This window comes from Crocodylus porosus, unplaced genomic scaffold, assembly GCF_001723895.1.
Source record: "Crocodylus porosus isolate Cpor-Errol unplaced genomic scaffold, CroPor_comp1, whole genome shotgun sequence".
Lineage (NCBI taxonomy): Eukaryota > Metazoa > Chordata > Crocodylia > Crocodylidae > Crocodylus > Crocodylus porosus.
The window spans coordinates 5103937-5121371 of record NW_017728937.1 but is presented as its reverse complement, the minus strand read 5'-3'; the positions used below and the strand labels follow the sequence as shown (position 1 = coordinate 5121371).

Genomic DNA, 17435 nt, shown 5'->3' with positions numbered 1-17435 from the left:
AGCTCCACTGGGGATGAGGGCTTGCAGAAGGGAGAGATACAGCTCCATAATAGAAACACAAGTAACACAAGCAGCACATTGATAGAATTACCAAGACCCTAGCCCTAATAAATGAGCATACCCCAAAGTAGCAGGCAAATCTGGTAACAATACCATTCCACAGATGCACCTTAATCATGTTAGGCCAAAGGTAGACCTTTGACTTGGACCTTTTGACTATTCAGCAGGGCCATGATTTCTAGTCCCTTGCACATAGAAGGGAGGAAAAGCCCTGAAAAGTCTGCTGTCACCAAATGGCACCATGCACATTCCAAGAAGCAAGGGATTTCCTCACCCTGCCTTGACTGCTTTCTGCAGGAACATAGGGTCCATTAGTCTGTTGCAATGATCAAGGAGCAAGAATGTGCAGAACAAGTGCCTATTCTACATGCTCAAGACAGAATCTGGCCTCAGATAGATTCCCAGTCTTGGTGTTTATGGAAGCTAATGGAGTGACTGGCTAACTAGCTCCAGATGCCTTGGACACCAGCAACACAATTAGTTTCACTGTTCCAGTAAGGGCAGAAGACATAGAAACACAGAAGTCTCCATTCCATCTTCCCCCTGCTTAATGCAGATTGCAAGACAGCTGATAGTCTCAGTGGGGGCATCCAAAATTTAAATTCTGGAGAGGGGCAGACTGGAAGCCTCAAACTTGTCATTATTAATAAGCTGTTACTCGTTCTGAATCTAAGCTCATTTCTTCAGCATAAAACTTCACAAGATCAGTCCCAAATACAGCATTCGGGGAAGGATATTGGTCCCTTCTCTCTACATAAATCCCAGAGCAGAGTTTTCTGATGTTTCGCTTTGTAGCACATCCAATCAACTGATATATAGTCATTCATGCTCAGGAGAACTGAGCGGGTACTAACAGCTGCACTGTGATGTATGGGAGATACGGAAGAGGGGAGAGACTCTTCCTTGCTTGCTTAGCAAAAAGCAGCTCTGTAGTGCTCCAATAATGCAGGGAGCAATGGTTCCCGCGCTGTAATCTAATTGCCTTCCAGTGCCTTGTGAGGTGGTGTCATTCTGAACCTGGCTCTTATCTAAAAGAGACCAGACAAACCTAGGCTGAAGGAAAACTAAGATCTGAAAAGCAGGGACTGGCTCCAGGCATAGGTAAGTACTGCAGCAAGCCCACAGCAGCTTCTGTGCCAATACAAATCAACAATAAGAACTAAACTTTAAAGGCCTCATCTGTGTTTAGATGGAGTTTGATGTGTGAATGTTTTAACCCTTATAGCCTGGACCATCCTTTTTTAAACAGGAGTGATGATGACCATACTGACTTAATGCCATAGCTCATCCAGTTCGCCCAGAATGACAGAGAAAGTGTCAAGAAGATTTCTGAACTGGAACCACTTCTCATTAGGTACATCTCACTGGGACAACTGGGATTAAAATAGTACAATTAGGCCATACTATGCCTCAGACCAGATACCTACTGTGGCTGGACCATAATGCCTGGCATGTCACAGACTCCCCTGTGAGAAGTCAAAGAGATGCCAATAACTCACTGAAGTCACCACCGAAAACACTGCTGCACATTTTTTCCTCACCTCCAAGTATAGGCAGTTGTGTATTCCCAAATGCCTCAATTACGGGTTCAGACAGTTGCCATCCACTGTTCTATCTGGAAGGATGGCCCAGGAGGTTAGGTCTTTCCCCCTCCCTCCAAATCAGTAGATTGCTTCTTTAGTGAAATAGGTCCCAAAGGCCAGGTCTCTAGTGCCTTTCTACAGACCTCAGAACCACTATGGAGGATTGAGCTCCCACTCCATGCGCACGAACACCTAGCAATTAGACACCGAAAATATCTTAGAGGTGTTGATGTGCATGCCAGTGCAGCACACAGGCTTTCCCAGGACAGAAAGCCTCTAAGGCAGTACTCACTCAAGGCCCTTTTAAGCACCTACTCCTGCCTAATTATTGGGCTTGGGTGTGTACAGAGTAGGAGCATCCATCTCTAGGGGTCCAATGCTCAGCACGGAGGCAGTACAGATGGGGATAAATTTAAATGCCCATCAGTGCTTTGTATTTAGTGAATATTTTTTGGTTTCCACCAAACCCTTTGCAAACTTGAGCATGTTCTCCACCTAGGATCATTCCCATATGCATCCTACTCAGTAGAGGGAGGGGAGCCATGCAAGGAATAATATCTGCTAGTTATGAGGTCACATGCAAAATTAGGATTTCAGCAGAGGAGCAGGAGGCGGCAGAGTCCTGGAAAACTGTTCTGCTATTTCACACAGAACACCTTTAATAGAAATGTGATCAAACTGGATCTAGACCCAGACCAGCATTCACCATTTGAAATCCTCTCTAGAATGGGCTCAATCTTTGAGAACTGGGAGCTGAATTTAGAGGCAATTTCGAGTGCTTTCAGCTCCTGGAGGGTGTGGTTCTATTATAGAGACAGTAAGTCAAGATCTGGAGCCACGATTTTCAGAACTTCGCGTTTCATTTTGTTTTTTTATGGGCACAGTCTTCATCTTGTTGCTCCAATGTAAAGGGCCCTCATTCTCAGAGGGCAGAGGTTCAGCACTTTCTGAAAAATCAGGCTGTTTTAATGCAGGCACCCATTTAAACAAACAAACAAACAAAATCACTTTTTAAAAAAATATCAGTGTGGAGAGGGCTTAGGTCATGTTCCACTCTATTCTCCAACAAAAGAGGAAAAGAAGAAAGCAGAGTCACTCCTAAGTAGTCATCCCCTTAGTTTTTTAAGTGGAAATGGCAACATTTAAGGAGGACATGTTGCCATACAGTGTCACCCTGTCTGAATTAGCTAATGACGCTGATGCTTGATTGACTTTGGATTAACACAGGCCCAACTGGCTTCACTGGGTCATGTGATTAGCTGCTAGCTGATTATGCTAGGTTGGAAGAGATTAGCCAGCCCATCAAGGTGCACACAGTAAAAAGCTTTAGAAATCTTAACTGGCTCAGGCTTCCTTTAAATAGTTCTTGAAAGCAACTTAGTTCCATCAACCTTTCTTTATTTTTTCTAATTGAAAACGAGAAAATATCAATACCCGTTTTTTCCCCCCAAACCACACTAGTCTCACCTTTAAGTAACTAAAACCCAAAGGCTCTCTATTTAAACAAGCAGATCAGCTGAAAATCTGGTTCTTTCTTTCTTAATCAATTCCAAACAGGTAAATGACAAAGATGTTTATGTAACCAAGCCACATCAATATTTTCCCAACCTAAATTCTTGGTTCAGCTCTGTTTCAAAGCAGGGTCATTTGCTGTAGATTAAGAAAGGTGCTAATAAGAACTGCATCCTGGCTATTGCAGACAAGGGTGCATAGGATGCTACATGACACTGAAGTTTCATATAGTCAACTCTGCCCATAATCTAGTCAACAGGCAAGACTCCTATTTACTGCAACTCATTCATTAAGCAGGGGTGAGGTCCTAAACTTTGTGTCCTCTGATCCTCAGAAAGCCACTGCAGCCCCTCCACTTGAGCCTTCAAATACCATGGATATTTTAACGTCCAGGCTGGGATGGACAAGGAGCTGAAGAGCAAGAGTCTCTTCGTGGCTTCATCTATCTCCAGCTGCAGATTTGATCAAATAAGGCAATGCTGAGCCTACTGATATGATAGAGAGTCTCCATTATGTTCACAATGCTTTGCAGCTCCAAGTCCTTAGCTATTTCCCTTGCCTGCTGTCAGTGCTGCTGGCCCTGACTGGGTGCCATGACACTTCTCTGCCTCCCTTCACATAGCGGCTGTAGCATTGCTTCCTCTACTGTTGAGCACCATGTGAATAGTCCTCCCCCTGTTCATGTGGCTTTGCTCCCAGCTGGCTGCATGGGGTGGAGAATCCTACATGCCCAACAGTGAAAGCAGGATACCACTGAAGCTCTGGGGTTCTTCCTCCTGACAGTCTTTAGCCCTTAGAGGCCCAAGTCCTGTCAGAGTCAGTGGGAGCTGGATCTGTGCAAGGACTGCAGATATTAGGCACTGAGCATATTACAAGTAGTAACACCTTCAAACATAGTCTGCCCATGTGGTTAACCACAACTAGCTTCTTATCGCCCCTTTCATTGTGATAAAGCAATGTTTGATTCACTGAAACATGCCAGCAAACATTTCAATGCACAAATCATGTTTCTATTCTAGATAAGTGCTAGACAAGTGCTGACAGGCATATGTACACACACAACACCTGTGGGTGTACTCGTAGTGTACCTCCCCCTTCTTGTCGGCAGTAATATATACAGTAAAAACTTCTCTCCTATACACCTCTGCCCACTTCCTCTGCACTCCAGCTGCTCATCCACTCCTAGGCACAACCATAGCTAGCGCTCCTAAAGGATTAAACGTAAACATGTCTAAAAAGTGATTCTCCCTTGCATTAACTTCCTGGCCTTAAAGTACGGGATATTATTAATATTAATATTAAGCTTACATTTCACTTGTTGCCAAGAAGGCTAGCAGCATACTGGGTTGCACAGGTAAGAGTGTTGCCAGAAGACTGAGGGAAGTGATTATTCCTCTCTATTCAGCACTGGTGAGGCTACACCTGAAGTATTGTGCCCATTTTTGCAACAAAGCCCTGGTGGGAATGGTTTAGTTGGGCATGGTCCTGCTTTGGGCAGGGGGTTGCACTAGACCTCCTGAGGGCTCTTCCAAACCTAATTTTCTACGATTATATGATTCTATGAATGTGTGATCCATTACAGCAAGAAATGGATGCGTGCATCTCATTGGGGAATGGGTATGCCCCAGATTTCTTTCAGTGTATGGCTTTTAGCTCTGGTAGACTGCAAGACAGAGCTTAAATCACAACATTATGATTTACATAAGATTTACATTAGCAACCTCACAGGTCAATTAATTGCAGAGTGCTCTTCATTAAAGTCTCAAGAGTTGACTCCTGCTGCTTAAGCAAGTAAGCTTGAAAAGTAATGAGGAAAGAGAACAGTTTTAGCAGCATGTGACACGCAACGCAAACAGAATGGAAGAGGTGTTTATAGGCCAAACTATGGGACAATTTGTACTGGGCCCACAGGCTGGTCCATGGCAAAAACGAATTGAGCCTCTGAGCCTCAGGGGAGTTGGGTTCAGTGTTTAGCACTGCCATAAAGGCAGACAGTGTTCTTTGTGTAAATGTGATATATTTTATTAGACCAACTCAATAGTTGGAAAAATTGTTCTTCAGAAGCTTTCAGGCACAAACAACCTTCTCCAGGTATAGACAGAGTCTGCCACAAAGGCCCTCACTTTTCAGTGCAACGTATCTACCGAACAGGGAATGCTTCCTTTCTCCAAAGCTTTGTCTCTTGTCTATTTAGGTTAGGTTACCTGATACAAGGTTAGGTTACCTGATACTGTCTGTGACAAGACTCTAGGGACAGGCAGAAGTGACAATTTTTGCCCAGTATGGCTCCTGAAAGCACTTTACAGCCATGAGTGAACACAAATGCATGGCTACAGATTAAAAGGGCCCAACCCCACAACAATCTGAACCCTCATTATATGACACTTCAGATGAAAGCGCTGCACTTTAACTTGTGTCAGGTGTGTACAGGGACCAGGGCTGGGCTGACAGCTTAGCTCTGCTCCCCGTGATGCTTTCAGAATGGGAGAGGGAAAAGGAGCAGAAGGAGCTTGTTCTGGGGGTTGTCCAGGCAGCATTGAAGCATGGGGCAGATGAATTGGAGTCCCCCTCCCACAAGGTGGGGGGGGCCTCCAATTTACCTACCCCACCCTTCAGCATCACCTGGGCAATGCCCAGAACAACCTCCCTCTAGTCCCTTCCCCCACCTCCCATTCTAAAGATAGCACCAGGGCTAGGAGGGGAGAGCAGCTGCAGACTTGCAGCTGCTCTAAACTCCAGCTGGATCCTCCAACCTCCTGGACCCAACAGCAAATGTCTGTTGGGTTGGGGGCAGAAGGGAATTGGCAGGCGGGAGGGGAATTGCTGTAAGTCAGGGCGCTTCCTGCAAAGTGCCATGAGTTACAGAGGGGAACTCCACTTGTCTGTGCTAGTTGGGCCTAACTTCCAAACTTTGGATGTGCCTGCACTGACATTGCTGCTGTGTGACTGCAGGTCCTGGAGACATGTTCAAGCCACACTGGGTACTGCTATTGTGGCACTGAGACAGCACTCACTGGACAACCTGCCTGAGAAGATGGGTGAATACCTAGGCGGCAAACCCTTGCTGGGCTCTGTTCTGCTGTGGCTACAATTAGCTGCAGCTGAGCAGAGATAGCTCCCATGTGGGCTTGGAAGGGACCTCAAAGATCATTTGGTTCAATTTCCTGCTTAGATGCAGGCTGTGTCAGATCTCCAAGGAGGAGGCTGGATTACTTCCTATGAAGGAGATTCCACAGCCCATATTGCCAGGGATCTGCCCAGTTTTTTTTTTTAATTTAGTTTCAGTTAAACAGGTTAGCCACTCCTCAGAACAAGGTAATTTGTCCTCATCTCATCCCAAGAAACAGCTCAATGGCCATAACCAAAACAACTAAAATCAGCCTGAGGCAGAAGGTGAGCATCTCATGGCTAATGCAGCTTGAGCCCTGCGTGCTTGCAAATTGGGCATATAAAAGCTTTTCAGGTTTTCCATAAAAAAGCCGCAATGAAATTCTCTGCAAAGACTATAGCCTGCCAGCAGTTTTGCAGTATGCTGCTGCTATGACTAAATATGATCTAGTCATCGAAGGCAATTGTATTTCATCTAATTGGGCAATAGGGCTGTGCGAAATTTCTCTGGCTGTTTTGTTTTGACACTGTTTCAACTCACTTTGAGGTTGAAACACCAAAACTGAAGTGAAATAAAGGCCGTCGAAATAGCCTCAAAACAAAAATGAGGCTAGTCGAAACGTTTTGACCATAGTGCTGAGGATGGGAAGTCAGTCCAGCTGGGCTGACTTCCCATCCCTGGCGCAAGATCCGGCAGGGGACTCCTCATCCCTGGTGAAACACCATTGAAATAGCCTCTGTTTCGACGGAACGGAACGGCTGTTTCAAATTGAAATGAAATTTGAAAAGGAACCGTCGAAATTCAAGGCAAAACGGAATGGTATCATTTCGCACAGCCCTATATGGGCAATGCTTCTGGCCAGCTTGCTGACCAGATCATAGTCATAGCTTACAGCAGACACAGTTTCGATACTGCCAGCAGTCATATCACCCTGCTCATTCTCACAATTGCCTTCCATGCACACAAATTTCCAACTGAGTGTTTTTCTTGTCATGGAGCCTTTGTAGAGATCACAAAGTTATTCCTGAATTTTATGTTTTGCTCCCTGGATCTAATCAAGAATACCCATATGAGTATGCCATGGTGATGGAAATAGTTGGCCCTGTTTTAAACTAAGATTTTGTAGTAGAAGCATTTTATGTTCTTTTTATACATATCCTTCCTCCTGCCAGGCAGAGAATTTCTTTCTTTCCCTCCCTACTCCAGGATACTGCTCTCCCATCCATATTAGAAGAGGGGCACAGGTGGCTGCTACTCACTTCATTCAACCAAACCAGCATTAGTCTGCTCAGCTGCTCCTATGAATCTGGCTCAGACTCTTGGGCTAGGGACAGACATTACATGTGAACCAGTATAAATGACCAGAAACCACTTCAAATCTGTAACACAACAGAAGCTCAGTGCACATAAACTGCTTTCAATATAGCTGAAACCAGTTTAAGATAAACCTGGATGTAGTATCAGATTGAACTGATTTAGGTTCATAGATTCATAGATGCTAGGGTAGGAAGGGACCAACAAGATCAGAGTCTGAACCCCTGCCTGGGCAGGAAAGAGTGCCGGGGTAAGATGACCCCAGCCCGATGCCTATCCAGCCTTCTTTTAAAGACCCCCAGGGCAGGGGAGAGCACCACCTCCTTTGGAAGCCCATTCCAAATTTTGGCCACCCTCACTGTGAAGAAGTTTTTCCTGATGTTTAGCCTAAACCTGCTCTCTGTCAGCTTGTGACCATTTTTCCTTGTTACCCCAAAAGAAGCCCTGGTGAACAGGGCATCTCTAATACCTTGCTGCGCCCCCCTAATGAATTTGTAGGCAGCCACAAGATCACCTCTCAGCCTTCTCCTGCAGAGGTTAAATCGTGTTGTTGAACTTCTTTCCAGATTAAAGTTAATTCACAGTCCCCTAGCATCCCAGGATGCTTTGCACCTCCAACCTTGCAGGATGGGTGGGCTGACCTTGGCCTAAGCTGTCTGCTCTAGCCAAGCAGGGAGGCATGCTCTAGCTCTTGCACCCCGCCCCACCCCCACCCCAGCTTCTGGCCTAAGCTACTCCAGGCATGTGGCTGCATTTCTGGAATCAAAAGTGAATCTCTGTTCACTTATCGATTCCATCTTTGCAGGTTAGCCTAAGCTGCATAGATTGAATCGATTCAGCCTCAGGTGTTTTGACTGTCTGTACTTAGCCTTACTGACAGAATGGTCTCCTCCAGCTCCTCCAGTAGTGCTGCTCCCTCTAAAAACTGAGCCAACTGGGACAGTCCCCAGACATGTGACTACCTAACCTCATCTCTCACCACTGTGACATCACTTTGAAATGCTCTGTAATGCATGATCTCACAGCCATTGCCCATGGGAGCCCCAACAACTGAAGCAGCCCAGTCTGTCTCCATCCTCAGTGCAGTCCTGTAAAGGAAAGATTGTAAATGTTTCCCCTGCCCCACTTCAGTTTTCACCAAAATCATTAAGACATTAAGAGTCCTGACCACTGGTCCCTCATATGCTACAGATATCTTGAAATGGATCTTACACACTTTCCTTTCCTGAGGGTGTGGTTTTGAAGTTTGCTCCATTTCAGATAGTGAGAGAAATGCCATTCCATGATTCTTTATGGCTAGTGAAACTTTTATTTGTTTTAAAGAAAGTTACCTCTGAGAGAGAGAACCGCAGACCACCTCAGTTGGTCTAGTTAAGTTTCCTTCTATTGTGCTCAAGCTAAGGTACAAATTAGAGCAAAGCCCCATTGCTCTCAGCACTGTATACACACATAGCAGAAGAGAATCACTGCCCTGAATATCTTAGAGCGAAAAGGCAAAAGAAAAAAGTTATACAAGCAGTGGGTGAGGTCCTGGCCCAATTAACATCTACAGAAATTGAGTGCTGCAACTAACTTCAAATGCCTCTGAATTTCCTTCTGGGGGAAAAAAAAAAAAAATCAACTACGCTATGCAGGAACTCACTTAGTAAGGAGACCTTTTAAAACATGAAGTAACAGGTTTCTGTCTTGCAAGACAAGATTACAGACTGATCAGGGAATCTGCAAACTCCTGCCAAAAGGTATAAAGCCTCTAAGCACAGCTGTCTCTCAGCCAGCCCACTGGTATGTTTACTCTTACTTCTTAGGTATTTATGGGTGGTATAAAATATAAAGGCCATATTAAAAATAACTTAAGTGATTAACTTGGGTGTCATTATTTGGGCTGTAGGCAGCACCTCGATTCAAATGATTGTGTGCTAGTGTTATCACACATTAAATAATAATAGGATTCAGCCTGGAGATGAGAGGCAGCTACTGTATTTTTTTCAAAACAGACAGTGATCATCACAGAGTTCTCACTCTGGCATCCTCAGTGAAAGAGAGATGGACCAGCAAGGTATTTTCTGTAGCAAGTGAAGTGTCCCAGCTGAGAATTCAGATCCAAAATGTGGCTCTCCAAAGTTTGGGATGCTTAGATTTGACAATCCCACTTGGCAGAGGGGCTACACCATAGTTGACAATGCTAGTCTAAATCCAGAGTTACAAATTTAACTTTAGCTGTACTCCAGTGGAACTGAGAGCAGAACTGGATCCAGTTCTTTACTGAGACCATTTGAGTTGATGAGGACTGACATAGGGAAGATATAAAATCAGGCAGTAAAGAAGAGGCAACAGCCCAAGCACCATTCACACATTCTCTTCTCTCCCCTTACTCCATCCCACAGATTGAATCTCAGCAGAATACCACCCACAACTACATACAAGCTGCGTTGACTTGTGGATGTTAGAATAATCAGGCTAATCCATATTGCATGTTGCACCCATTTCATAGTTCAATGCAAGCCTATTCTTAAATCAATGAATTAAACAGCAGAAAGTCTGTATGTGGACAAGGTCATGCTCTGCATGTGAGGCACCATAAAGTATGCAACCATCAATCCCCTAGATCATGGTGTACATGTAAGAGGTCTATAGTCAGATGCCTGATGAATCTGTTTGTGGTTGACAAGCCTGATTCAAGAGCAACACAGTTTGTTACAAGTTTCACAGATGTATATGTTGTCCAAGTTGGAATCCAAATGTACAGCATGCTGCTTTAGACTTCTTTGGTTTGCTTCCACCCTCTGGAAAGCTGCTTTGTGTTGAGCTGCACCCAGTGCCAGATGCTTCCTTCAGACTGGATGGGATTTTGCGCACTCCCCCAGCTTTCTACACCGATCACAGAATCATAGAAAATTAGGGTTGGAAGGGACCTCAGAAGGTCTAGTCCAGCCCTCTGTTCAAAGCAGGACCATCCCCAAATCAATTATCCCAGCCAAGGCTTTGTTTAGCCAGATCTTAAAAACTGCCAAGGATGGAGACTCCACAACCTCTCTAGGTAGCCTGTACCAGTGCTTTACTACCCTCCTCATGAGAAAGTTTTTCCTAATATACAACTTAAAGCATTCTTGCTGCAACTTGAGACTATTGCTCCTTGTCCTATCATCTGCCATCACTGAGAACAGTCTAGCTCAGGGGTGGGCAAAATGCGGCACGCCAAGCCATTCTATGTGGCCTGTGTGGCCCCTAAAAAATTTAGAAAATTTATATTTATCTGCCCCTGGCTACCTGTCATGTGGCCCTCAATAGCTTGCCAAAACTCAATAAGTGGCCCTCTGCCTGAAATAATTGCCTGCCCCTGCTCTAGCTCCATCCTCTTTGGAACCACCTTTCAAGTAGTTGAAGGCTGCTAGTAAATCCCCTCTCAATCTTCTCTTCTCCAGACTAAATAAGCCCAGTTCCCTGAGCTGCTCCTCACAAGTCATGTGCCTCAGCCCTCTGAGCAAAGGGGCAAGACCTTCTAGCCAGGAACCTCCAGATTTAAGTCCCAGCAGGGGCATTGGTACACCCCAGTCACAATCCCCAGCCTTGGCTGCAGCTAACACCTTGGTTCTGAGGAAGGCTTAACCCACCCCCATCCAAAAAAAACAACAGGAGAGGGAAAAATTCCCTCCCAGCTCTATGTAGCAACCAGTAAAGCCTCGGAAAACTTGGGAAATACTGCCAGTAGAACATAGTCATAGATACACCTAATTCATCCTGGACCAATGCCTGTCCCACCTCTTCTTGAACATCTCCTGCAACAAAGATTGCACCAAAAAGCTATCTTGGGAACAGAAATTAACAAGCTGGTTGGACGCCAAGAACCAGCGACTGAACAATGATATTGATTTTATGGCATGCTACAATCTACCTGATTCCTGAAACTCTTTCTTCACCCTACAGGTGAGAATGACCCTCTTCCCTTTTGATAGGCAATGACTTCCCAGTAGTTAGGTTCTTCTCTTCTGTTAATTCTCTGTCTGCTACTCCTGGGAATCTCTCTCTCTTTCTAATTTCACAGCCCTCAACGCTATTTTTAATCACTTCTGTGCCTGCATCTTCCTTCAGACCTGATGAAGAATGTTTCACATTCAAAAGCTTGTCTAAGTCGATTCCAACCGTGAAGTTGGCCCAATAAAAGATATCCCTCACAAAAATCCTTGCCTCTCAAATAATTCCTGTATTATCATGGTTATAGCATCACTCTGAAGGAGGAAAAGGAATCCCAGCTACGAAGCCCCAGAAAAAGACTACATCACTGCTGAAGTGATAGCTCACTCATAAGAATGAATGGATGAGTGATCCCTCATGAACTCTTCTTGCCAGCCTGAAGCAGCAGCCAACAATTCTGGCTGCAAACCAAATGAATTCAGTGGGTAACAGTAACAAATTACAGAACCAAAGGCACAAGCTGTGAGCACCATCTTTATGCCCCAGGCAGCCATGCTACTTATGGAATAGGGATATTTCCTAGGCAAAACGGTACTTGGCACAGCTTCCTGAAAGGCAGGGTTTCTGGTTCAATTCAGCTCTCTGAATTGTTTCGATGCAAACTGAACCCCAAACTTATCTTTTTTTCCTTTAATTTCCAGCAAACTGGAAACTCCCCAGCCCCTGCAGCTTCTACCAAAATTGAAGGTCTTTTTAACTTCACTGTTAATAGCAGCTGAGGAACTGACAAAAAGGGTCAATTTTGCCCAGCAGCTGCAGGGGACTCCCAGGGTGGATCTACCTACCTCCTGCCAGCAAGAGAAAGCAGGTCTAAGGTAACAGTGAACATGATGCACTGGTCCAAGAGTGGCTGCATGACATTTTTTGGACTGCAGAAAAGACTGACTGCATTGTCTCTGTAGTGCTGCCAACATAGCCAGAACACAGCAGGAATAATCGTTGAGGACCTTTAGCTCTGAGGGAGAACCACACAGGTACAAGGTTCAAATCCAGGAAACACACAGCTTCCAACACCTGGTGCATCTGTCCCAGGGACACAGCCCCTGCAGCTTCCAGTGTCTTACCCTGAGGCAGGTGGAGAATCCCTTGCTTAACACATAGCAAAATTACACCAGGCCATAGAGGCTTGGTTTGAAACTTTGCAGGCTCAGCGAACCAGCATTTTCCAACTAAACATTTTATCGGAAGGTTTCTGACCAGCCTGATGCTTACGCTTCCTCCATCCCCATTCAGCATCGTTTGCTAGAGGAGCTCCAGAGGTGCCCAGGCACTGCATCCCAGACTGTCACTGTGGCCCTGCATTTTAGGTAGCAGCCTGGTCATCCTTGCAAAAGCGGTGGCCACAGACAATGCTCATAAACTAAAAACACTTCAAACCTGTGATGCAACATAGCTCCTGAAGCATGTTCAGCCCAAATCAGGGCTTCGTTTGTTTGACTCTTATATGACTACCTTTGAGCTACTTGGGCACAGGTGCCACAGTGCAAGTTGCTGTGGGCTTAAGGTCAAGCTTTACGTCTCTGTGGGTCTGCAGTTTGAGGCACACACATACACACGCACATGCAAGGATCCACCTATCCAGCAAGGGGTGTGATATAGCAGGTCAACTTTGCCATAATGTAACCATCCATATATACCATCTTACCTCACAGCTTTTGCTTAGGGACAGGCTACATCACCGTCATCCCGGGGGGGGGGGGGGCGGTATAGAGAGGAGGCCTAAATACTGGCAGTTACCACAGAGTAGCTGACACCACATTCACAGCCTAGGTTGCCTTGTAGTAACTTTTCCCTGTGCCCAGAACTTAAGCCTCATTTTCTAAAGTGACTTTGGTGCTTCCCAACCAAAGTCCCTCTGACTTTCAGTGAAGCTTAGCAGCTTAAGGCCCAGACCCTCAGTAATATTTAGGCACCTGGAAAAAAATGGGGAGGTTGTCACTTACCTAACTCTGAACATTTGGGCTTTGAGTGACTTCTGATGATGAATCTTGGATGCTGTTCCACTCCGTTACAAGGTCTCAATCAACACTTGTAAAAACAAGCAAGGCCATGAAGAGGCTGGCTGGGAAGCAGTGCACAAGGCGTCATCAAGTAGATCTCTCTACTGCCCCTCCCTTGTGCTCAACACAAAACTTTAGGACACTTTTACCATTGATCCTGCCCTCCTGAAGGAACATGCGCATCAGATGGTCACAGCAGGTTCCCAGGGGTCCATGGATCTAGCCAGGCAAGTAAAAGAACCCCAAATACTGCATCTTGGCCTCTGGGGTCTTCTACCGACTTCCCCAAATTTACTCAATCACATATAGACCCAACTTGCTCAGGTTCTGGGCTGTAGCCTCTCTCCACTGGTGCTGTCCTAGCTTACTATAGCCTGATACACCAGTATATGAACCCCAAACCTGCCCACATCTTTTAGCCCTACCTCTGTCCCAATAGACCCTTACTCTCTTAAATTAGCCTACACACTCCAGTCCTTACTCTGTGCACTGTATCCATCAGCTGAACTTCCACCAATTGGATGAGGGAGATGAAAAGAAAGGGGATAGATCCTTGAGCAACACATCCCATGCTTTCTGGCTTTGCCTCCAAGCTGGGGGCTGCCAAGCTACTTACTGGCTCTCAAACAACTTTGGCTCAACTGAATTTGATATTTGGAAGCACTGTTTTGTTCCTACTTGAGCCCCCTAGATGGAGACTCACAGGGCTATCTGAACCTGACAGACCTTTTGGTCTTAATCCCCGTTCTACAGGTAATCTGTCTGCAAGAGGGGAATTGTATGTCCTCCCACGCCCCAGGTTTAATTACAGTGCTGAAAGCTTCTTGATCCTCAGAGGACAGGTGCTGTATACAGCAGAAAGAAATAATGATACTCCTGTCCTGTTTCAGTAGTTCTCTGCAGTGGTCTTCATCATAGGATCTCCAAGGCAAAGTCAGTGCTCCTGAAACCCATCTATTGGGTTTCAGCAAGATAAAATACATTATAACCATTATATGCCTGGGGAAATGGAGGCTAGAACAACATGACCAAGGTAGCTCTGCGAGTCAGAGCTCCAAACCGGACCTACATTCTGAAACCTGGTCCCTTGTTCCAGCCATTAGACTCGCTGCTTTTCCATTGGACCTTGAGCATTTTAAAAGGTAACATAGGACCTAATCCCAAACCCACTGAAGTCATGGACTCTTTCCATTGACTTCCACATGCTTTGGACAGGGCTTATAAGCAACAGAGAGAGAGAGAGAACACACAGGGAGCCACCACTTATCAAGGAATTTATGCCAGCACGGTTTCCCTATTCAGAAGAAATCATGGAGAGTAAACAGACCCGGACACTGCTTTCACAGCAGTGAGTTTAAGGGAAAGGAAAAGAAAAAAAATCCATGTGCCTCCATCCCAAAACAGGATTTTCATTGCCATGGAATGACCTTATTTCTTTCATAAACTGCTTTTCTTATCCCCAAGATACTGATCAGCTTATGGTGGACTGCAAGATATAGTGCAGAAGAATGCCTCTCCCTCCCCCAACAGGAATGCATCCAGAGAGCTGTTCGCTGAGTTTGCTTTCTGAGCCCACTGAAGCCAGTGCTATAGTCTTTCCACCAGCCTGGAGGTCCTCTGGATCCCTGAGCTGACAGTATCATACCACTTTCTATTCATTCCTCCAAAGCTGACAAAAATCCCCTCTGTTCCCAACCAGTCCTTCTTGTTTATGTTAGTTAACTTTGTAACTATGGGGCTCTTTTACTCCTTAACACGCTGCTGAGACAGGACCATACTTGGAGGATGCCTGTCTCGTATCCAAGAGGTCTGACGCATACAGTTCTGCCTTTCGGTCTATTCCACACTAACTCCTCTCTGGCTCTGGTCACACAGGGGATGCGGTCTAGCCACTGTCAGACAGCGCTTTTGGCTGGGTTGCCAGCAGGACCTCCCTGCTCCAGAGGTCTCCAGTATCTGGGTGTTATACACCAGATGGACAATTCTCGACTCTGGGGCGCTGCGAGATTCTTTTAAGGGTGTTGCATAGTAGCACTGTTAAATCCACAAGCACCTCCATATGATTCACAAACAAAACCCAGAGATTTTGAACGGGAATTCACAGGGTCACGAATGCTCTTGCCTGCTGTGGGCTATCTGGAGCCTCTGCCACAGGAGAATCGCTCTCTCATTCCCACCCCCAGCAAGGAAGCGAGTGAAAGCTCAGAGCTGGCATTTTCCACAGAATGCCTCGAGTTGACCAAAAAGTACATGGGGTCTCAACAGGCTGAGAGCCACAACACTAGCCCCAAGAGCCCCTGGCTCTTGCACCAACACCCACGAGCCGGCTCCGGGCTCTTGCCAGGAAGCCGGCTGGCATCTCAGAGGGAACCCAGCTGCACGAGATGAAGACCACAAGCCTCACGCCCAACCAGCCCTAGCGACCCCAGCTTACCTCCGAGTAGACATAGAGGGGCAGGACCAGGATGGCCAGCAGCAGGTCGGCCACGGCCAGGCTGACGATGAAGTAGTTGGTGGTGGTCTTCAGCGCCCGCTCCATGCAGACGCTGAGGCAAACCAGCAGGTTCCCGCAGATGATGAAGAGGATGAGGAGGATGCCCAGCACCAGGGCAGCCACGTTGTGCCCGGGCTGCCCGCCCGGCATCTGCACCGTGGCATTGGACAGGTCCTCCTCCGTGCCATTGCTCTGCATGGCTGGGGGCTCGGGGGGCACCTTGGCACCCCCAGCCCCTGGCTCCTTTAGGGGGCTCCCTGCAGCTCCTTCCAGGGGCCCCTCATGGAGGGGAAGGGTGTGGGGGGGGCTTCCCTCGCTTTAGGGCTCGGGCTCACACCCCGCCATGGTGCCTGCAGGGCCGGGCGGGATGCGGGCACCCGGCACCAGCCCCGCGGCCGCAGAGCAGCCTCCGCTCGCTGCCGGCGCCCCTTCCCGCCGAGCCGCTGAGGGGGCAGCTCCCGCCGGGACGGGGCTGGGCGGGGCGGGCGTCTCGCGAAGAGCCGCTCAAGCGGGGTGGGGCTTCAGGCCCTCAGCCACGTGGGCCCCGCGCTCCCCTCGGCCCGAGACTCTCCCCCTGAGTTACTCGCCCTGGCCACAGGGCGGTTTTCGAGGCGGGAGCGGCGCGCGTCTCCGGGAGAAGTTGTCCCCCGAAGGAGGCGAGGCGCCTTTAAGAAACACAAACCTGGGGCAAACTTCTCCCGCTCCTGACATCACGAGCCCCGCGCTGTGATGTCATAATGCAGGCCCCGCGGGGAGGGGGGTCAAGAGCGGGAGGGATCTTCCTGGAGGCATCTAGTGCAGTTTTTCCCCTTAGCAACGCGTAGGGGGTGCCCGCGGGGGGCATGTGCACCCCCTGAGCTTGGCAGTATGCCCCCTGCAAAAAGCACAGTCGCCACTCGCCACCCCCTTCACCCCCGACCCCGCCAGTGTCTGCGGGCACTCCCTGATTGCTGCAGGCACGGCCAAGTGTTTGCAGGTGGTCGCCAACTGCTGCTTGGCGCTTACCCCCACCCTGCCACTGCCACCACCACAGCTGCCTGCAGGAGCTTCCTGCTCGCCACTGCTACCACCGCCTGCGGACCGTGGCTGTGCCCCACAGCCTCCGGGGACACATGGCGTTTATGACCCATGGGTTGTAACTAGGGTGGGTGTCATAGAGGACAGTCTGGTTGTCCTCTGTCCTCTATCGATACGAAACCTGACGCCTTTATGTCCTCTATTTTTTGGTTTCGTATCAATAGAGGACAGAGTAACAGAAAACCAGAATGTCCTCTATGATGGCCACCCTAGTTGTAACCCAAAAGTGGGTTGCAAGAATATATGAAAGGGTCACGAACAAACTTTAAGAATGCATTCTCCTTTTAAAGGAGAAAAACATGGGGAATTGTGGC

The 17435-nt window shown here is 47.3% G+C and overlaps 1 protein-coding gene across 1 annotated transcript in view; it reads right to left on the bottom strand.

Moving 5' to 3' along the window:
- Positions 1-16331, bottom strand: part of DRD4 (dopamine receptor D4) — a 46470-nt gene extending 30139 nt beyond the window's left edge. The window contains exon 1 of the mRNA XM_019547309.1: positions 15985-16331. Coding sequence (XP_019402854.1) covers positions 15985-16242 — 258 coding nt within the window. The 5' untranslated portion in view covers positions 16243-16331. The remainder of the gene's footprint in view (positions 1-15984) is intronic.
- Positions 16332-17435: the final 1104 nt, after the last annotated feature.